Here is a 23,120-nt window from a genome sequence, read left to right on the forward strand (position 1 = left end):
GGTCCGCTTAAGCTAGGTTCTGGTATCGAAACCTTGTGGATGCAAAAATTCCCGCTTGGGAGACTCACCCACCACAGCCAAGTGTGCGACCCGGGTTGAACACCGGATTAGTCAGGGCAAAGCCTTGGACCTGGGGTTGGCAACCAAAAAAAAAAGAAAAGTGAATGGATTTGTTTGTACCAAAAGTGTTCCGTAGTAGCTACTGTGTTTAAACCGTTTTCCGTACCGATTTAATACCGAAACCGTACCGAACCGTTACCAAAATCATACCGTACCGAAACAGTTCCTCTCCTATTTTCTTAAACTTAATTTTAAGGATTTATTAGATTAAATTCTTAGATGTTGGATTCTAATTCTCACCCTGATTAACCGCTAGGAGTCACAGTCAACTATAAAAAGGTAGGAATTGTCGATGATGTAAATCCCTCTTTTCCCCTTTCAGCGGAAATCCAAATAGGATATTGCTTCAGTGTTGCGTAATAAATGGGCAACACTGAGCTGCCTACGGTCCGGATGAAGCCATCTCACCAAATAAAATATCAACCGTTGAAGATCACATGTGCTCTTATAACCCATTTAAGCAAGCAAACCCAACCCAGCCTAACTCGACCGGACCGAATCCACTCTCCTAGTATCCAGGCCACTTACCGACAGCGGGGATCACACGAACCTTATTCTTCTGAAACTCACAGGACCGTATAGTGAGCTCCAGCTCAATAGGCACTTTTAAGGGGCTGACTCGGAGTTGCAACCCGGTCGAATTGATCTCCAAGGAAGATGAGACCCTTCAAGGCTTCAAACGCCTACAGGCAGCCCACCATTCCCATTCTTGTCAATGCTGTAGTTTTATTTTCTCTCTTTGTTCTACTTATTCAATCTTCTTCTTTTACTGGTAAGAGATAGGGCTCACAGACAAATTCTCTTTTCCCTTTTCCCGGTTCTGGTTATTGCCAATTTTTAGATCTCTGAGCCCGTATACGTTTGCAGGAAAACGAAATTCCGATCCTTACCGGGAAGAAGTTCAAATTTTATCTGATTTTCAGTCCAATGTTCAGCAAAGCGTGGTAAGTTTTAATTTCTAAATTTAGTGTGCTGCTTTTGGACATGGAACCTTCGTTTAGTACTCTTGCTGATTCATATATGTTCTTCGATCCATAGCAGAAAATGAAGCGATGCATATCCACCTCCCGTAGTTTTCTTACTACGGTTGTGTTTATTGTAGTTTTCATTGTTATGTACGTTTATTACGCAACACTGAAGCAAAATCCGCATAAGAATGGTTTCTTTTTTTCTCTTTCAATAGTTTCTTCTCTGTTTTTCAATAGTTTATTCTCTGTTTGTGCCGCGTCTTTGCAGTGCAATGGCGTCCTCCATCGACGACAATTGCAGCAACCCTATTCACACCGAAAGGAGAAGAGAAGGCAATCGCACAGAAAACCTAGCGTTGATCCCACGCAGCAGCTACTCGAAGAATAATATTTGTAGTATTTCGGCGCTACTTCCAGAGGATATCCTGATTCTGATAGTAAACAAATTAGACGTGGTTGGTTTTCATCGCTTCAGTGCAGCGTGCAGGTTCTTGCGTTCGGTTGCCGCTGCTGCCAAGAAAATACGGCATCAGATTCAAGTCCTCCCTAAACCTCAATTCCCATGGCTGATGCTTTCCTTCAATTCATGGAAACGTGGTAATACTTTCAAGGATCTTCTTCCTCATCATCATCCTTATGATCATGATGGGTTTTTCAGCGCCTTCCATGGAAAAATTTATAGGTTGGGAATGACTAGGTTGCGACATACAAGGTGTTGTGGGTCTAATTGGGGATGGTTGATAATGTTGAATCAGCGATCCGGAAGCATGTTTCTTTTGAATCCATTTACTGGGGTTCGTATTGAACTTCCAAATACATCTACTCTTCCTTGCCCCATCATTAATATGCCAATTTTTAGGCCCAACATTCGCAAGGTTATCTTGTTGTCGCCTGCTGCTGTTGTTGCTACTACTACTGACCATACAAATTCTAATTCCAACAGAACCAACAACAACAACAATGCTGTCGTTGTGGATGATTGTTTGGTCTTAGTTCTTTATAGGAGAAATCTCGTAACATTTTGTAGACCAGGGGATAAGGCATGGACTGCTTTCACAAAACACTACGTGGAAGATAAATATCTTAGATATCAAGATTTTATTGTACAAGATGGCAAACTGTACGCCATAAAGTACAACTATGATCTTGTATTAATGGAATTAGGTCTTGATCAGCCAAAAGAAACAAGTTGTAACATTGTTACTCCTCCAGTTGAACAATTGGATAACCCGCCCCGCATGTTCAGGCATCTCTATTTGGTGGAATGTCGTGGGGAGTTGCTAATGGTTATAAGATGGATTAGGCTGGATTATATCGACGTGAAGGTGCAAAGGAGGAGCAAAATTGAAACCATTCAAAGAACTGTGACACTGAAGATATTCAAGTTGGAGAAACAACAATATTGGGTTGAGGTAGAGGAATTAGGGGATCAAATGCTATTTGTTGGTGTAAGCACTGGCTTCTCTCGCTCGGCACTTGACTGCCCTGGATTTAGAGGAAATTGCATATATTTCACAGACGGATGCTTCAGCCCTTATCACCATGATTTAGGTGTATTTCACTTGGAAGATAAAAGTGTCAAAACTTTTTACAGAACTCCTCCTTCAGGATTAGACAAATTTCTGCCCATCTGGTTCGCACCAATTTCTTGGTAGACAAGAAAGTGATTATATCCTACTAATGCATACATTGTTGATTGGTTTTCAGATTTTTACAATGATCATCAGGGAGAGGCTGATCTCTCTTTTTTTGTTCTTGTTTTGTACTTGTATGCTTTTATAAATATATACATATTTATGGTCCCCTTTTATTTTTATCCTAGTAATGCTCATGTTGTTGATTGGCTTCCAAGTTTTTATAATGTTCATTTGGAAGAGGCTCTGTCTTCAATTACTTGTTGAGTTTGTTAGATTGATCTGGATGTTATTATTATATTCAGACTACATGAAGTCCAGGAATGGCCTCACTCATTTGTTTGTCATGATCATCTACCGTTGTTGCTTCAATGGCATAGTCTCCAACCAAATGTGCCTCTGTTAAAAAAGATGGTCTCTGATTTCATAATGTCAAGTGAAATATGTTACTTTTGTTTTTCCTGCACCTCTGAAGTTCCTCATTTATAATGTGAATCCAAGTGTTGGGGAGGCGGTGCGCGCAAGTGGCCGGAGGTCAAGGTGGACAGACTTCCTATATTCTGCTACTCTTGTGCGTTACCATCAGTCGGCCATGAAGAAGGGAGATGCACGAAGCGGTTTGAGAAAATCCAGAGACACCATTCGGATCATGGTTGTCGCATTCGCATACCAAGTGAAACTCCTATTTTTTAATAGAATTAAAGTGACATTTTTTTCTGCCAAGAAACTCACATGTACCTTTATTACCAAAAGAATAATAATAATAATAATAATAATTATTATTATTAAATTTATACCCCTCATTGAACCCATTTGACTTATGAGAATCAAAGGAAAAAAATATATATATATGAATAAATAAACAAATTCATTTTAATTAATATAAAATGGAAGACTCCTCCTATCCATCCACGACTAGGGTTCCTAATATTATTATACATATTTCGTAATTTAACAATATTGATCATTGTAAAATCAAGGGCGAGGAACATCACACTTGCTCAATCCACTAAGTACCAATTGAGTTTTAAAATTTTGACAATCTGTTTACATCTTTATCATTTTTTCACCATTAAAATAAATTATTTGTATTCATGTCCATTTAAAAGGATCTACTTAAGAAAATATCTATCCAATTATTGGTTATCGGATAAAATCTGTTCAATAACCGATAGAATATTATCCGAATTCATTTGAATATAATAGAATCCAGATATGGTATTACCACTATCCGATCCGTTTACACATCTATTTAAAAACATCCCTGTTAGGTTATTATGTGGTAAATAAAATGTGAGGAAAACAAAGACCTTTTAGCAAATGTTGAAGAAATGAATCAGATGTGGAACTTTCCATATGACTCTCAGGGAATTCGAATTCTGACATTTTACTTGGAAGTGTTGATTTTTATAAATTAAGCCACCCCTTGGGTTTATCATATTTTGAAATTATGTGACATTATCATCTTTTCAACTTATGTGAGAGTAAATAAATTTCCATCTTTCTCAACATAGAGAGGATATGGATCTTTTTTTCCTTGCATATTTGAGATTATATTAGTTTGATCTTTTAATATTGATTCCATTGTTTAGCTTAGTTGCCCAATCCACAATTGGCAACATTGACCCCTTATCAAGAAAAATGCAAGAGGTGTGTTTAATTGGTTCAATTACGTAAAATATTTTCTCTTATATATAAAAAAATTTTATTAAAAAAGAAGAAAAACCACACTCGGTAAACCTCAATCAATTGGAGAGACACTTAGATCAAATCAAGTACAAAGAATATTTCATTTCAACTAAATTGACCAATCTTTTTTAGAAACTATAGATCAGTTCATAAATGTTCATTTATTGCTTCTTCTTTTTTTGGGTTCAGTTCATTTATTTCTTTTAATTCCTTGACAGTTACATAATTTAATGCTCATTCATTCTCATGATCCGGAATTGGTTTTCAGTAAAGAAAGATCATATTTTTGGCATTTAAGGCATGGTCAAAGTCTTTTTTATTTTTGGTAAGAAGTACATTCATTTAATATATCATAATGCTTAGCTCCAAAATAACAAAATTCTTGGAACCACGGAGTGAATATTGGCCATGGTACACTAGAGAACCACCTATGTAATTGATTTATTAAGGAACGAAAAAAAAAATCGATTGAACCAATGTAATGAATTAATTGGATAATTCTTTACCAAAGAAAAAAAAAAGAATTAATTGAATAATTTAACATAAATAATTTTTTTGGGAATTGAGAATTAATAACAAGCCTATCCTGTGTTAGGAGAAGCAATTAAAGAAACTAGGATTCGAGTTAGGCCAAACCGTCCTATGTACCGGTTGTGATGACCAAAATCGTTCACTAAGGGCTTGTTTGGTTACGTGAATCCAGAGATTTCAAATATCTGGATTCACAAATGGGAGATTTTTACTCGTTTAGTTGTGTGAATCTCTAGATTCATGAAATCTAGAGATTCACCTTTTTACACTAAAAACGTGAAATCTGTAGATTTATGGGTACGAGGTGAAATCCAGAGATTTCATCCCTACTATCAAAGCATTAAACATTTGAACCATAATTCAATAAATATATTTTTTTGGATAAATCTACAAATTTCATTCAAAAAATTCAAGCTAATCAAAAAGTTAATTTTATGAACCATGACTCCAGAGATTTGAAGTCTATAGATTTGAAATCTCTAGATTTTTGAAATCTACAGACTCAAGTAACCAAATAGGCCCTAAGGAAATCACTTCTTTATTATTGCTTTTGCTACAATTTTATAAGCCTTTCTAATATGGCTTCCAATAGGCCTTCCTTAATTACCATAGTCCCACGAGGATGTTAGTAAAATAAATGTAGTGAGAGATAGCAATATGGCAAACTATTTTTATCTTGGAGCATGAAACTAAGCCAATGTAGTGACTACCCTAACAATTGGTTGCATCACAATTAAGTTATTTAAAGAAACCATTCTTAGGTGCACACAAGGTGGTCATTGTTGCTAAAGCAGTTGTATGTACAACCCAAATCCTCTACATCCTAGTATCCAGCCGCTAGATGTCCTGCCCATGGTATTAGGGTTAGATCCTGGGTACCTCGAGCAGAGCCTCACTGGCTGAACGCGTGAACGGATGCTTTGCCCGGACGCAAGGTATCTCAATTAATGAAAGTAAATATGGAAAGTCGTTCAAATTTGAATTAATTGGTAGCGTCATAATTAAGTTACTAAAGAAACCGTTCTCACGTGCGCAGCAAGTGGTCATTGTTGCTGAATCAGTCAAAAGTATGATCCAAATCCTCTGCGTTCAGGCCTTTCGTCGCTGGATGCCCCGCGCGGCCGTGGGACTAGGGTTGGATTCCGGTTACCACAGGCAAAGCATTCAGCGGCTGAACGGCCGGACGTAAGCCCTACTCGGATGCAGAGGATCTAAATTCCCGAAAACAAACACATAAAGTTGATCATTCGAATTGATATCATATTTGAAAATGGTATCTTTTGAAATTTTAGTTTATTTCTGTATTTGTTTTATACTTAGATTGAATCAATGACGCTTTGTTAAAGCTGATCATGATCATCTTCTTTCGCATGAAAAAGTTATATGATAAATAGTGAAATATTATACTTCACTAATCATGGCGGACCGGTTCACAGATCATATATTTCGAAATAGAGAATCGAGAGATGTTAATACCATGCATGCAACACTCCACAAATTGTAAACTACTATGTTGATTTCATATTTTCATCTAATAATATGATCATCAGTTGCTGATTTGGACGAAGACAACTATACCCAAAAACCAGAATACTCCATTTATTTAGCTTCAATAGTCAATCTAAGATATTATTATCTATCAAGAGAGAGGCGGAGGTGGTGATCATGGAGGTGGTGGTGGCTGCAATTCAGGTGATGGTTCAGTTGAAGGTGCTGAACCCAACGAGGTCCCCTGTCCGAGAAGAAGCTCCCTTGCCAATGCCTGAAAATCATCGTCACCGCCGCCACTACTTTCTCCGGTGGTGGTGATGGACAGGTTAGAGTTGTCTGAAGGGTTCCTGCCACCACCACCACCATATTCTCGGAATTCCATTCTCACTTCAGGATCAAAAAACATCGATAGATCAAATGAAGACGCTGAGGGCATGCCTAAAGCTGAAGGGAGATCTGGAACAGGAACCACCGGTGAAGAGAGTTGGATCATTGGTGGCTGAGAAAATGGCGGCGCTGGAACTGGAAGCTCTAGGGTTGCCAGACGAGCCTGCATGTATGAGATCTCTGTCTGCAAGTTCACCACCTACACCACATTCAAGATTTCCATTACGAAAAACACAATCAAAACATACTCAAGAAATTTAACGTGATTGGAAAAAATTGTATTCCACCATTTTCTGAAAACCTCATTAGATCATCATGCATGGATTATTACCTGCTGTTGGAGAGCGAAGATGTGGCCGACACACCCATAGATGGGGTCATGGAGACGAGCCTGAGCCTCATAACAAATGGTCACCACTGCATCATGGCGCATATGGGGAGGCAAGTTCTGGAGAAGCTTTGAGAAGTTGCTTGCACCAAAAACCTTATGCACCGCCGCGAAATGAGCAGCTCCTTGGTCGGAGTTGAAGTAAGGCGCAAAAAGACAATCGAACTGACACTTACGGCGGAGGAATTTGCATGCACCGCAAGGCCCACCACCAGAACCACCTGCGCCGACGCCAAAGCCTCCAAAACCTCCAAAGCCTCCACAGCCTCCACTGCTGCTACTGCCAGTGTTGTTTGGAGCGGTATTCATCTTTTTCAAGTGATGATGAAACTTTTCCCGGTGGGGTTGGATGATTTGATGAAGAGATCGAACGAGAAGAGAAGAGCCAAAACTATAATCTTTGGTGGTGGGTCGTCTTTGATTTTTAAATCCTATTTAAAATCTTTGAAGCCACGCGAGACATCCAACCCCCCCTGTAGCTGCTTGCGTGAAGCAAGCATGCAATAACCCTAGTAACTCCCAACTGTGCCTTTCTTTCTTTCTCTCTCTCTAAGATTATCATGGCCTTTGATTTCTATATACCTTCCGATCTATAACTTTTCTCTTACTTTCTCTCTCTAAGTGTCAAGTCTCAAAATGCAGTCAGTCACTTCATCAAGTGAGTATATCGATCTTCATGCTGAGCCATTCCGTGCTGATCTTCAAAATCTCAATTGAAATGTTAACAAAAACCGCAAAATTTGAGAACCCGAAACGTGTCTAGACTTAGTCTATATCTGCTTGCGTATTTGAAGAGGCGTAGAGAGCACTAGACGCCTAAATCTCTTCTCCTTTTTGCCCTTTTGCTTCCACCCTGAGTAGGCTTTGGTTTGGTCTGAATACTTCGGACCGGAAAACCAACCAAAGCAAATCACATTTTATCGCATCAAAAGCACTATATTTTGTAAGGGTGTCAATCGGTACAGTACCAACTTTGAATACCAAAAATCAAAACCTTACCGCACCAAATTTATACGTTATAGTATGGTTTTGGTATTTACAAAAATGGTTCGGTATGGTTTCAGTATTAAATCGATGCGAAAAAATGGTTTAAACACTTTACCTAGTGCGGTATAATTTTGGTACGAACTAACCCATGCCACTTTTGTTATTAGTTCATTAAGATTATAATGAAATTGCGATCAAACCATCGATAGAAAAGTAGTGAAGGACAAAACGAGTAAGACTGAAACATGGAATTAGGGACGTAAAGGTAAAGTGTTTTAATTGTAAAATTATATTTATATCCCTTAATTGGGTACGATACCAATTTGGTATGGTTTCGGTACATACCGACAATATGAGTACTTGAAACCAATACCGTACTGTCAAAATTCGGTTTGGTCATGGTGCTTGTGAGGTTATAAAAGACATGGTTTGGCAAGATCGGTATGCAATTGATACCCTTAGTATTTTGTATTAGGGAACAGCCGATCCATGATATTAAAGGTTTTTCTTGGTTCGACCGGTTCACAACTAAAAACCATGATTTTATACATATTAGGAGGATCAAACTATTTCGAACGGATTCAGGTCGATTCCTCGTTTTCAACCCTAAGTCAAAGTCAAAATGAGATTCAAACTATAAATGTGAAGAAAAGACAACACGTGTCTCCGTGAGATCCAACGTAACTGCCTTCGTGAATCGTGAGAGTTCTCATTGGGGCCCACTGGTTCTCGCGGGCGTTTTCACTCTCTTTTTTGAAATAAAAAGACTTTTTTTTTACCAAAAAAAGAAAAAGACATTAGAAAAATGGAGATCTTTTTTTTGGTAAAGGAAAAATGGAGATCGAAAAAGAAAAATAAAAATTTACAGAAGTTGGTGAAGGCACATCGCCGCGCGCCGTCCGGCTTCTGTCCAAAATAGGTGTAGCGATAAGCGAGCAGCGAGGGGAGCACCATATTCTCACTCTTATTTGACACGTGTCGTGGATGAAATGCAACCGTACGATCCAATCGGCGATTTCTTATGCTGAAACAGTTACTCTACAGACAATCAAGCTGAAACAGCTTTTCCTTCACGTTTCATCCTTGGTTTTAGGGTCGAAATGGAGGAATAAAAATAAAAAACTCTTTTTAATGAATAGTGAGAAATCGGAGCCGTGCCATGGTTTAAGTCAGGGTTCGGTTGGTTCCGGTCGAGTTCAGCCTGACCATGGGTACATTAAACCAGCTAATTTTTTTGGATAACCAATTAAACCAGCTACCTTTTTCCTTTTTGGTAAAGAATTATGCCGATCTCCTCATACGTTTTTTCACCACAAAATAAGTGGAACCTACATTTAAATAATGTTAAAATTTTTAAAAATGGAACAGTAAGTAAGACCCACATGAGCTCCACCCCGATTTTGGGGGTAAAGAAACAATTGCCCCCTTGACCAGGAAGTGATCCGGATTCCATAAAAGACCATCCTCAATGTAAGTGGGCTTAATATGCTACTCAAGCTATAAACATTTATTTTAGAAGACTGAGAATTTATTGGTTATTCATGGGTAGAGGTGTCAACGGTGCGGTTTCGGGTGATTTCGAGCTGGGCCTAACGGTTTCGGGCTGAAAAACACCTAGCACAAACATAACATATTGCAATTTGTCTCAGACCAGAATCCGTAGCAGGGGAAAACAGTATACCATATAACATGGCCTCTGTTTCTCTCCAGTTTGGCTTCACCATGGTTTTGAGCAATTTGCAGAAAAACCGACATGGACTAACTCAGGGTGCATCGTGCATTACGGTGGTCCTGATAACTTTTCATTCTTACTAAAATCACTTTGAATCGGTTTAATATATTAAATCATATCGTAATTATTTTTTATGGACCTTTTGGTAGAGCGAGTCTGACCATGGACACTAAACAAGTAGACCTGCTTTTATGTCCTCCGAGTCTCAAAATCTACCATATGGAGTTTGCGTCATCCATATCATACAGGAAGCGGACAAAGACATATTCAGCTGATGATAAAATGAGAAATCTAACCACTGATCTAAACAAGGCAGAATTGGAGTCTCTTCAATGCAGACTTAAGCAGTTTCGAAACAAATCTTGCCAGGAAATTGAAATCAAATCCAATCGAGCTTCCTTCTAAAGAATTGTAAAACTCAATGATGGTTACATGAGCACCTAATAGTGCCTTACAAAATCAAACTTGATTGAATGAAGCCATGCAGGACAACTTTCTTTACAAGGCAACTGATCTTCTGAGAAGTCCTGCAGAGGAGCTTTTGGGAAACAAGCTAGTTGTGAACTATTTCACATCCCTACTGATTGCTTGGAACGACTTCCTCATCCATCTGTAGGTAAAGCAATACAAAAATGGTGAGATTCAAGATGTTATATTTAGCTTATAGGAGAATCCAGACTTAGAATTCCAATGTATAGAGGCGTGGAAAGAGGGGACTGCAAATATATATATAGATTGTACATGTTTCACTAAAATTCTGAGGGGCTTGTTAGTTTGATGGAGCTCGATGGGATGAGGATTTGATGTTTTGGAGAGAAACCAAGTATGGAACTTACTGACTTGGCGAGCTCTTTAGCTCTCTCATCATTGAAACCAAGAGCAGCCATTATCTTGTGACCCGCTGATTCTTTTTCAGACCATATCCCAAGAAGCAAATGGGTGGTTGTAATTTCCCCACTTTCACCTGCCATTTCAATAGTAAAAGTCAAATAAGGATTATGAATTTCAAATTTGCAATTACAGAAACTATTATACATCAAGGAAGAAACTGCCGCCAGAATTTAATACCTAATACCATAAAAGTTAGTCAGCTTGCCTATGCACTTCATTGGCGTTTGGCTATAGTTATCTTGTTTTTATATCACATGGTCAAAGCTGAGATGCGGAATTTAGTTGTGTACGTGAAGGAAATGGTGGCACAGGATTTGTGTGCCCAATAACAAGTCTTTGTTGTCCAAATGGCATTGCCTAAATCACGTAAATTTTTATTAAGGACAACCTGATTTTAATGGAAAATCAAACCTGCCCACTGGTTCTCCATTCCTAATTTATTAGTTTGAACAGAGAGGAAAGTTTTATACAGCTCGGTTAAGGGTGGTCCTAATGTAACTTACCTTTGAACAGAGAATAAAGTCTTACTAATTCTAGGTTAAGGGTGGACCTCCTTAGAAAAGCTCAAACTTTTAAGGAGGCTTCTTTCATCAGAACCAGGTTGATCAGTTCTCAGAGATAACTGTAAAGGCCAAAACTTCAGCTATTTAGAAGCTTTAGAGAATGTTTCCTTATCTGAGCTGCCACATAGATAGACTAGGTAAAGTTTGTTTATCATGATGCAATTTCCTAGGAAGAAGAAGAAAGGATATTTTCTTCTTCAGTTTGCTAGCAATAGACCCTGTTTTTTCAGTGACTGCGAATGATCTTTGGCATGCTCCAGTACTTGTGGCTCTACAACCCTTCTACTTTATCTTGGGATTCTCAGGGACACTCATTCAGTCATTCCTTCAGCATCTTCACTGTACTAGCAGCATTATAGTTGAAAATTAACACTGCCAAAAGTGACTAAAACTAGCATATGCAAAAAAAAAACTAAAACTATGCACAACAAAATAAAGAGAACAGCAACAATGATCCAACAAATAACGAAGAATACAAGCAGCAAAAATGCCCAAAAAATCATCCATTAGAGGAAGAGAATCCCCTTTTTGCAACAGATGTCATGAAGTTCAACCAACCTGAAGACTATGTTGATCTCTTCCTGATACAGACTTCATCAAATCTATTGTTATTATTATTTTGTTGGGGTGTAGTAATTTGTTGATAAAGAATACTTGATAGAGGGGACCCTGAAGGATCAAAGATTAATAAATCCATCTACACATAAACTCCCCTAAAAATTACAATGTCCCGCCAATCATAGTTCAAAATCTCAATCAGAGCTACCAAGATTTCTTGAAATATTTTGGTTTTGACAGAACTGGGTAATAAACTTGACCAAAATTCTAGTTTGGTTGGAACTTCTGGAATTGTTTTAAAATGGTACCTTCAATGGTTTGAATACCATATTTTGATCCATATGGGTAAAAGTTTTGACCATTTTGCCAGTTTCGTGCATTTTGACTCTGAGAAGGAGAAAAGTCTACTCCACTAAGCAGTTACAATTGGTCCACATTGGGATTGAACTTCCCTGCCTGTTGAAATATGTCCTAGGTTGGGCAGTGCCTAGAAAATTCAGCCTGCAGTTCAAACTTTCAGCATTCCTTCAAACATACCATGACATTTTCATCTTCTGTGATAAGAGTCAACGGAAAGGCTATATCAGCAGTAGCAATCTTCCAGCGGTTTTGAGGCTCCCCATGAAATCTTCATCGTATGACAATTTGGATGAACAACTAAACAATTGTATTTTACTACTTGTAAGTGCACTTACTATCAAACGGTTCTTTTCCAATCACAATGCATATTTGATTTATATACATGGCTGGAGTAGGTCACAATTGGAAAATGGGTGGTCATACTGCAATTTTTTTAGCAACATGAGGCCTGGATAGGACCAACGGAGCCCGGCCAGTTGATTCACCCATTTCATGATACTACCGCACATCACTATATGATAAATGACTCTGGGATAAGTAAGAAATGCTCCTGGAACATATTTTAGGAATACAAAAAAAGATGAATATAAACCATTTCTCTTAATATAATTTAAGATACAAATTATCACAAAAACGGCTAATTACCTGATTTCAGTTTCTCATCAACAGCCCAATCAAGCGCCCTTTGTGCTGGTTCAGTGAGCGGAGGGTGTTCAGGGCTGAATAAGAACATGTCAGATTTACCAAGTAACTTTAAAGTTTCCTCTCGCACCTTGAAAAGTGTAATTCCGTTTACCCACAAAAATTTTGCTGCTCGACTGGTTCCTGGAAGAGAAAAAATGTGAAACATAGGCTCATGCAGATGGTCCAAGTGTAAAAGGTAAAGTAAGTTTCGTTAAAAACAATTGTAGAAAAGAGATCTCAATTGTTATCATGATAGGATTTCAATTAGAAAAAGGAAAGTTATCCTACAGTACAAAATGGAAAATAAGCAGTTTGCAGTCCGCTGCTTATAGATGTTTCCAGTAGTTACAGTTCCCACTTGAGATTGTTTCTTGTTCAGCATGCTACATAGTGGATTCATATGCAAAAGGGGTTAATAATCTATTATAGGCTATTGGAGCTACAAATTAACATTTTCTACAAGTAATAAGAACATAGAAAATTGCTACATCAATTTTGACATTTTGCATGGACAATAGAAGAAATGAGAGTTGATAAATCTGTTCATAGTTGGTAAATCATGATATTCTAAGATTGGTATTCTCATTCTTTCCCTTCAGACAAAAAACGTATGCAGTATTGCATCTTCTCTTGGACATGATCAACCATAACCAAACTAACTGATCAGCAGCGTTAACTTGGTCCTTCCATTCTCATCTATGAGTGGCCTATTTTAAGTGTTTGGGCATGAAGATAATTTACTTATTGACTATAATGGAATGGAAAATAAAATTCAGAACTGTGCTACAACTAGTTCAGTTTACAGTTAATAAGCAAATAAATCCTTCAGTATTCTTTGGGCTCTTTTTAGATGATTATGGGCATCATTAGAGCTTGTGTATTTCCTTCTTAAGACTTGCTTTTATTTCCTAACTGGAAATTTAGCCATTTCAAGCTACGGTCAAGAAGGTTGACAAAGTCTTTTAGTTTAATTTTCGAGAATAGAAGATCACAAAAGACACTTTTTTGGTGGGGGATGGGTGGGTGAGATGAAAACAGACAGGTAAAGATCTTCTCCCAAAGGCATCCTCGATAGAAGCCTAGATCTGCTAATGAAGTGCACAATGATCTGTGAAATGACATACCCTTATAATCGCCTTCATCTCTTGGGTATGCTGAGAACTGGAAGGAAATTAATGTTTTTGGTGATCTCCGTTGAATTTGCACAGACTTTTTGTGAGGCATGGTAGCTTGCAGCAGTTGTTGTTCTAGACCACTTTGTAGTCTCATTTCAGTTCAACAACAAAACATATGCCATCATGATGTCATCTCAACTCAACTAAGCCCTGTCGCAGTTAAACGAAGCCAGCTGCACAAATCCTACTGTCAAACAACAATAACCAATCCTTGCTCTCAACCCTACAAAATGCATTTATTTTCTCAAAACATCCCTAAAAGTCATGTTAGGTTAACCTCTTGCTTCTTTAGTTCCACTAACCTGAATCATATGACTCCTTTTTAGTGGGTTCAGAATGCTCCACGTGCCCATGGCACCTGAAACGACTTTCTCTCAATAACATTACACTTTAGAATCAGCTCTCCACTTCATCTTGCTGCAATTTCATCTGCAACAGCAATACCTATTTCTCTTTTTTATTTCAGATTCAGCTTAGATATTTCAACTTGTCATCTGAGGTCCCCCAATCACCAATTCTCACCATCTAACCTCCGTTCTTGTTGTCACATACCCCATATAATCTGTTTGTGTTCGATGTATAACTATTTGATTTTAAGAGCATATCTTTAAAGTTCATCATGAAAATTTTATAATGCCACATGTCAAGGAGCAGGAGAAAAAAGCGAAGAATTTTTTTATCCACTTTTTTCTTCAACAGTCTCATATTCATTTGCTACAACCATGCAACATAGAGCAACAAGGCAAAGGATTTCAAAGGCCAAACTCTTCTCTCTCTCTTTTTTGTCACATAGGAAATTTTCAGGAGATCCGCTTTGAATTCTCGCGAGATCAGATGACAAAATTACATATATTTTACAAATTACAATTTTAGTAACGACAAGAAGCTATATCATCAGCATATAATTAAGGAATAACTATGAGAAATTTCAAATACCAAAACTTCGGCTGCAATCCTATAAGGTGATTTTCGAGAATGGCAAAATCATTAACCTTCAACCAATATTCCCATGAGAAGAGCTTCAGTCCCAGTGGAGAGATACTTAAGCTTCCTGGCTTCCAATTCTCCCATGGCAAAAGATTTAATGGCCCTCTGTGACCATCTTCACCAGCATACAACACAAAATTAAAAATAAAACATATCCAAACATCAATTCAAGAAAGCGAATATGAATCAAGAAGATTCAGTGGAACTTACTTCGGTACCTTCTCAGAGGAAGCTCTCTCCGGTTTACTGCAGAAAATAAACCCAAATCCTTTCAGAGGTGGCTAAAAGATGAATTAAAATAAAATAAGATTGAAACATACGCAGTAGGAAGACTAAAAGAAACCGTCGCAACGACCGCTCGTTTTCTCGGAAGCAGAGGCCTCAAACGCGAGTAACGAAGCGATAGCTGGTTCGATAGCAAAGAATTCACCAACGAATCTAGTTTGAGATTCCCAGGAAAAGAGAGAGAAGAATGACTCGGAATTCTACAATCGAATTGTGAAGAGGCTGTCGAAATTTGCAATACGGAGAGCGCTCGTGCGGCCATTCTTCCAGGAACCCTAATTATTGAGCCGAGATTACAAAATACGTCCTCTGCTCAACCAGCAAGAACAATTAGCACCTCAACGAAAACAAAAATGTCGACGAAGGAAGAGTAGTTTTCCAGTGGCTGTTGAGATTCAAATTTCGATGGTCTGGTCTCTTCTCGTTTTCCTCCAAGAAAACTGCTCAACCTGCAATTTTTGAGGTTTGATGCGATATGGGAATCGAAGCTCGAAATGCGGATTACAGAGTCATTTTCACGAAGGTTTTAAAACTCAGAATCGGGAAAATAAATCGGACGGGGAGCATTTAAATTTTAAATATAAATGGATCGGAATCGGCTTTAACAAAACCCTGCAATTGGTCACAGACCCGGGAAATCGGATCAGTCAGGACAATTTTGATGAGTCACAACTCAATAGTAACTTCAATTTAAATTCAAAAGAGTTGCGTACCAAGTATATCTTGTTGATAAAGATTTAATAAATTCAAATGTAAAGCAAATCTTAAACTTAGAGGTTAATAAATATAAGACTCTGTGTAAAACTTTTATAAGAAGTATACCACCTCCATTAATAAAAAAAAAAAAACACTGAGAGAATCATTTTAATAATGGATATAGGTTGCACATTGCATCCAAACCACTCTAATTGCGTGTGATATTCCTTATCTTGAATCACAAGTCAGGGTTTTTAACATCAAAGAAATATGGGCGATGCATTTGATGCATCCTAGTTAGCCTCTAGTTCACTACACAACTGTGTGTGGAAGTTTGGAGGTTTGACAACCAAAATTGAGTCACGAATCATGAGTCAAGACTTCTTTATATACCATCTTTACATAGGAGGTTTCTAAGGCACATCCACAAAAGATGATTATTGAAGAGACTAGATGCCTGACAAAAATTACATTAAGGCTAGTATGTAAATCAATTACCCATCAACAATTGTATTTTATACATCATCCAATTTACTAAAACCTAGGTTTAAAGTATTCGTATTGAGTATCATATTGGTAGGGGTGTCGAAAGGCCGCAAAGGGTAGGGTCAGTCTAAACCCAACGCCACCAAGGTTTGAGAACCCAAAACCCTACATGTTAGGGTTTTTCTAAGCCCCACACGAGTTGATTTACTTGATAGGATTGGGTTAGCCCTATTTTACAGTGACCCACCCTAATTTTTGACCTAATAAGTCTCTTTGCATATACCATATAATAATATCCTTTTAAGGTAAGCAAAATCACTTGAATCTAGGCTGGTTAGAATGAAAACAATGAAACAACATGAGAGAATATTGTCAATGCATGGTGGTAGAGTGGTAAGATCCATACTTCTCAGTGAAGAGATTATGGGTTCGACATTTACAGATGACAAAGCTCTCCTGAGGATGTAATTGAGGTGCGCACAAGATGGCCCGGATAAACTTCATATACCAAAAACAAATACGAGAGTGTTGCTTAGCATCAAAAGAGATGGTGTGTTTAATGCATCCTACTAAACTATGGGTGTCAATTTATAGTCCGAACCGTTAAAACCGAACAGCATCGGCCCGTTATAGCCCAAACCGGCCCAAACCAAACCTTAATGAGCCATAATTGGGCTGAGGGTTGTGGAGCCCGCACCAACCCAAAACCGACCCGCAACCCGTTATAACCCGTTTACAACCCATTTTGTAATTTTACATTAAATAGTATTTGTATTATTATATTACCATTAGGTAGTTTGTATAGACAATTAAAAAAATTAAGCATAAATTTAAATATCAAATAGTCATTTTACTATTTAATATCTAGGTTTTTTATTTTCTTTAGAATGGGTTGTTTTTTTTTTTAATGGAAATTGACCAATAATAACTTTACTTTCCATATAATTTTCACTTTTGTTGTAGGATACTCAATTGTTTTTTTTGTTTTTTTTTTCTTCTTACACACCATAAATCGTTAGTCAACCCGAATATAAACCGTTAGCCCAAACCCAAACCGCACCAACCTGAAACCAAACCCAAAACCGTTATTTTGCTAATGAGCCGTGTTTGGTTAGATGTTTTTCAGCCCAAAACCATTAGGCCCATCCCAAACAGCACCATTGACACCCCTATACTAAACCCCTAGTTCTCGAATAGTTAGGTTAGTCTCAAGGCTGAACACCTTTGGTCATTTGCCATGAGCCGGCCGTCACGGCATGCTCTGACTAGTACTCGCCGTCCCTAAATTCCTCTCTTCCATTCCTGGAGCCTTTCACCCTAAGGTTTGCAGCTTTATACATGAACGATCAACGTGATGTGTCAAAAGCACTTCATCGAGTGATTCTCAATTCATGGAGCTAGCTTTCCTTCCCCAAGTTTAAACACCTTTCTTCTCCACAATCCAAACAGTGATCATCACCACATGGAGATTGCGTACGTCTATACTGACTCATATCTCACACCCACCGCCGCACAAGTGGCGGACGGCGCGGCCCTGAACGCCGTGTCTCTCTTAGCTCCATGCGTGTCTGCGTCGTCTTTCTTTCTACAGTTAAACAACGGTACAAGAAAGAGAGAGAGAGAGAGAGAGGCTCTCATCACCATTGCATCATACTTATATGCATTTACGCACGGAATTCAAATATTTTCTCCATTTCGTAAGATGGAAGAGATTGGACAATCACATCGATGGCAACTGTCTTCCAAGTTAACAACACGTGCATTTGGCAATTGGGAATCTCTTGAATGATTTTTCAGTGATTTCTTCATATCTATTCCTGCTGATGGAAATGACATCACATCCTTCCCAATTTGGTCATAGGCTTGGTTGGATCATGGGTGTCACATACATTCCAATGCCGCGTTTGGTAATCGTAGGAGTGACGACTTAGAATTCTAGTACATTTAGACTTGATGGTTCATTAACAGTTGAAACAGTTGGCTAAACAAGCACACTGCTTTTGTTAATTTTTTGGAATTCTTCTCTCCTTCCTGTTTTATTATTGAAGCCTCAGAAGCAATTGAAGAAATCATTTTTGAGTGAAATTTAATGATTAAGAACTATTTGATCTTAGTTAATTCATGTTGTAAATTTCAAGGCGTTTTTTAATACCTTAATTTGAATATAAAGTTGGTAATTATGTGCTCATAAAAAATCCTCAACAAAAGGTGAAGCCCTAAAGATTTGCTGATTGGCACACAATCGTATGTGGGTTTGCTTCACGCAAGCTGCTGCAAAGGTGGCTATTGCTAGGCCTGCCGTAGCTTTAAAGATTGAAACTGAAACCCAAACACATTCATTGAATGGAGAAAAAAAATGCCATTTTCTTCGTATGACCCACTAGAGCTTAGCTAACTACGAATCCTTCTTTTTCATTATATTAATTATCATCAAACCCCCAAAAACAACTCTCTTGTCCTCTCTTCTCTCTTCTTTTCTCTCTGAACACCTCCCGTTTGATATCATTCTCTCTCACTCGACCCCACCCCACCGAGACTAGATTTGAGAAGGAGAGAATCCATAACCTCTGCAGAAACTAGAGAAAGATATGAGCAAAAGTAGCAGCAATGGTGGTGGGCCTTGTGGAGCTTGCAAGTTCTTACGCCGGAAGTGTATCAAGGGTTGCATCTTTGCACCTTACTTCGACCCAGAACAAGGTGCTTCACACTTCGCTGCTGTGCATAAGGTGTTTGGTGCCAGCAACGTTTCCAAGCTTCTCCTACGTTTACCTGTCCACAAACGTCTTGATGCTGTTCTTACCATCTGCTATGAAGCACTAGCTCGACTTAAAGACCCTGTCTATGGCTCTGTTGGTCAAATCTTTGCTCTACAACGGCAGGTATTACCCTTTTTCTTCTTGTTCTCTAGCAGGTTTCAGTTGTTTTGATGGGTTGAAGGAAGCTCACCGCCATTAATGGCTTCTTCCAAGGAACATAGTATAGTCTTTGTTACTTGCTTAGGAACTTAGCCAAATGGGTAATATTTAAATGTTTGAACTTTTGACTTTGGCAAGTATTTATCAACTCGAGGAAGAAATCTAAGTTATAATTTGAGACCTCCGCGTTAGATCTCATGGGAGTATGTGTAGGTTGATTTTCATATCACAGAGCAGGTTTAGAAATTCTTTTATATCTATTTAAGTTCATCTACAAAGATGCAGCTCTCCTGTTTGTGGAAACGAAATGATAAACACTATCACACTATTTTGTTAGGTAAAAAAACAACTCTTATCTTAAATTCAAAATTCTTTCTCATGCATTTCTTGAATAGGCCCACAGCTTTGCCTAAAAGATAATGAAAACAAATATAGCTACTACTTTCTAGTAGGTTCTTATAAAAAATGGATCTCACATATTGACCATTCAAATAACTAATAATAAAGGAATATGTACTCCAGAGAAATATTTTATTTCATTACTTAATTTCAGTGAGCATTAGGACACGAGAATATCAGGATTCAAATATGAATTTCATTTGCAATATAGACATGATTCATCAGAGGGTTAATCTGTAAATTTACCCTCTTAATGCAAGGTATTTTTGTTTGAAGGAGAACCAATTATTGTTCACTCTAGCATGTACCAAATTTGAACTGGCACATATTAGTTGGGTTTGAACCGAAGTATATGCTTTCTTTTTTTTTGGGGTGTCAAAGTGTATATTTTTCTTATTCGTTGAGAAGTTAGATTCTTTTCATCTTAGGTTCCTTTTGTTGTTGCAACTAGGGTTTTTTCCACTCTTCTCCTCTTCTTTTGTATGTGATCTAATCTGGTGATTCAAGGTTGAAATCTTGCAATTTTTCATAAGATTCAATGTGATTGTGTGTATTGAACATTCAGTTTAAGATTATAGTTCTTCATTTGGTGCATCGAGCTTTAACTTGAGCTCCGAATTTTTAGACCTAGTTTTGGCCAAACTCCATAATCAAATTTGCGTGTTTCCTTCTCATCTATGTTCTTGCGTGGTTCATCTTATCATAGGGATTTTTCGTCTGGCTTAACAATTCACATAAGCAAATGTTTTTTCCTGTTAAAGTGAGAAATCATAACCCGTTTTAGTTATCTTTATTCCCAAGAATTTTTAAGAAAGAGGTAAAGAAAGCTTTTAAAATAATATGAAATTGACTCGTTTTCTATAAAGAGTATGAGTAATCCTAAGAGTTATCTTTATTTTTGCCATAGATGTTAAATTCCTTTTGATTTAGGGTATGTCTTATATCATCACTAGATCAGTGGTGAACCTAGCTCTCTCCAGCTGAAAGAAGAGGAAAGAATTGTATATTCGGAACATGAAGAGATTAACCAAGAGAAGATGTATTTTGGAACTGCAGGTGGTGAATTTGCAGGCAGAGCTTGCGGTAATTCAAGCCCACCTCGCAGCCTTGGAGCTTCCTCCACCGCCCATGTCGCCATCACAGTCTCCTGCTTCAGCAAGCCTCCATGCTTCATCAAACAACTCACAGCCCAGTTCTGGTGCATCCGCATTAGTTGATTCAGTGCATCTACAGTTTGACACGTCAAGTTGTTGGAACCAAGCTGACCAAGATCCTAACAATGGCGATCTGCAGGAATTAGCACGAGAATTTTTCTCTAAATACTTGCAAGGAAGAATTCAGTCACCGGATTCCTGTTAGCCACAAAGCCTATTCTGAGATCAGTTTCCTAAAAACAAATCTCCAAAACTAGTGCAACTTATTGAGCTTGAAATACATATTTTTCTGGGATAAGCTGATATTAATCTTAGGTTCTTGACTCTAGGAGTGTTTGTGAAACATATGAAGTGAAACCGTTTAATTTTTGTTTCAATTAAATTTCACAGGTTGAGAAAGGTCATCAGAACCCACATCAGTAGCCACTTCGAAAAGCTCACCAAATTAAAGGGACAAGAGAATGAATATTTTCATGAAAGTTCCGTTTGTTTTGCAGAACATTTTATTTGTATATAAGATAAAATTTTCTACAGAAATAAACACAAGCCTTAAAAACTGAAATCAAATCGAAATGTAAGTTCTGTTTAGGGCAGCTTAATCATAAACTTCAAGAAAAAAGAATCTTAGTCACCACCAAAGAGTTGGCAAGTTGGCAATGACCACCACCTCTTAGTTAAGAGGTTAGGTTTGATCCTTTGACTTCTGTTTGTACATTGTTTGGGTCATGGTTGATTTGACTTAGATCTCACAATTCATACATCAACACCTCCTCTCTAACTGCATGCATGATACACCTTGTTGGATTAGGCTCGGAGTGGTTAACCACTATCCATATCTGAATCTGATAAGCAAAATTGCTAGTTGAATCAAACTCGATATATATTTTACGAATTTACATTTGATATTTTAGGTTTACGGACATGACCAACTAAGGCTAGAGCCAACATAAGGTTAATCAGGGCCCAAACAAGGCTAATCAGGGTCAGGGCCAACTAGGGCTAGGGACAGGGCCAGGGTCAAGGCCAATCAGGGTTAGGGCCAGGGTCAGGGCCAACCCACCTGATTCGGCCTAATTAGGGCCAATTAGGGCGGGAATGTGCTTGGCTTGGCCCTGTAGGTCTTAGGGCTAGGGACAATAATCATTGGCCCTGAGCTAGGATTAGGGCGGGAATGGACTCATGTTAGAACATATAGGGCTAGGCTTGGAATTGCAAAAGCCCGACCCAGTTGCAACCCTAATGAGAATAATGAGAATATTACATATGCTGCCGGTAAGGATTGAACCCACAATCTATCCACTGATTTCTTTTTACAATTTTTTTATGAGGTTTATCCGGGCCAGCTTGCGCGCACCACGATTACATCCTCAAATTAATGCCGTCGAATGGGTGCGAACCCAAGACCTCCCCGTAAAAGGTAGAGTCTTTAACCGCTTTACTAACCCATCAGCTATTTCCCATCTTTCTTACTCTACTCCCAAGCATCACCAGTTCACCGCCTCACACTCAACGTGGCAAGTTGGGAGGTGGGATAATTCCACCCATAAAGATATTTGATTATATAAATGCATATACTATACTATATATAATATACATTTATTAATTCACTTTTTATTTAAACTCATTAATTACGCATACAATTTATTGAATTGCCATTTAGGTCCTAATTAATGAATTACGGGCTTTTGATATAAGACTCGCTTTTGATATAAGACTCGCTCTTACCAAAAACAGAGTATAAGACCAGCTTAATAGTCAAGTTGTAGGTACCTTGGGATAAAGAAAATTACTTTGATTATTCTCCTATCTTCAATTTAGTCTAATTTCATCATATATAGGTCCCACGGGTAAACTGTACTTAGGCCACAGGTACCACTATCAGTGCTAAGACTACAGTCATTAGATCCAATATCAAAATTTTTAAAATTAGCTTCTTTATTTAGAGTATTCGGTGTTCCCCTTATTGATTTTGGTTCGCCGACTTACTGTTCATTTAGTAGAACCAGTTTATTACCTAGTTGGACTGGACTTTCGGAACGC

General features: G+C 38.1%; 3 protein-coding genes and 1 pseudogene across 3 annotated transcripts; 2 read left to right on the forward strand and 2 right to left on the reverse strand.

The window, feature by feature from the left end:
* The first annotated feature begins 834 nt into the window (after nt 1–834).
* Nucleotides 835–2,885, forward strand: LOC149013725 (putative F-box protein At4g22165). Its single transcript, XM_089159984.1, has 2 exons — nt 835–1,064; nt 1,357–2,885. Exons 1-2 carry the CDS (start codon nt 1,048–1,050, stop codon nt 2,741–2,743), a joined length of 1,404 nt encoding a protein of 467 aa, XP_089016110.1. The 5' UTR covers nt 835–1,047; the 3' UTR covers nt 2,744–2,885.
* Nucleotides 2,886–6,605: 3,720 nt separating this feature from the next.
* Nucleotides 6,606–7,517, reverse strand: LOC149013726 (LOB domain-containing protein 30 pseudogene; annotated as a pseudogene).
* Nucleotides 7,518–10,231: 2,714 nt separating this feature from the next.
* LOC149013727 (ATP-dependent Clp protease ATP-binding subunit CLPT1, chloroplastic-like) lies at nt 10,232–15,969 on the reverse strand. The gene is made up of 6 exons (XM_089159631.1): nt 15,466–15,969; nt 15,356–15,391; nt 15,151–15,260; nt 12,945–13,124; nt 10,764–10,891; nt 10,232–10,537 (listed from the first exon to the last, which is right to left on the reverse strand). Exons 1-6 carry the CDS (start codon nt 15,690–15,692, stop codon nt 10,505–10,507), a joined length of 714 nt encoding a protein of 237 aa, XP_089015757.1. The 5' UTR covers nt 15,693–15,969; the 3' UTR covers nt 10,232–10,504.
* A 3,097-nt stretch (nt 15,970–19,066) lies between these two features.
* Nucleotides 19,067–21,850, forward strand: LOC149013728 (LOB domain-containing protein 19-like). Its single transcript, XM_089158901.1, has 2 exons — nt 19,067–19,491; nt 20,983–21,850. The coding sequence occupies exons 1-2, from the start codon at nt 19,201–19,203 to the stop codon at nt 21,283–21,285; spliced, it is 594 nt and encodes a 197-aa protein (XP_089015027.1). The 5' UTR covers nt 19,067–19,200; the 3' UTR covers nt 21,286–21,850.
* Nucleotides 21,851–23,120: the final 1,270 nt, after the last annotated feature.

The sequence above is a fragment of the Hakea prostrata genome, chromosome 6, assembly GCF_041222555.1.
Source record: "Hakea prostrata isolate BN-2017 chromosome 6, UWA_Hpros_2, whole genome shotgun sequence".
NCBI lineage: Eukaryota > Viridiplantae > Streptophyta > Magnoliopsida > Proteales > Proteaceae > Hakea > Hakea prostrata.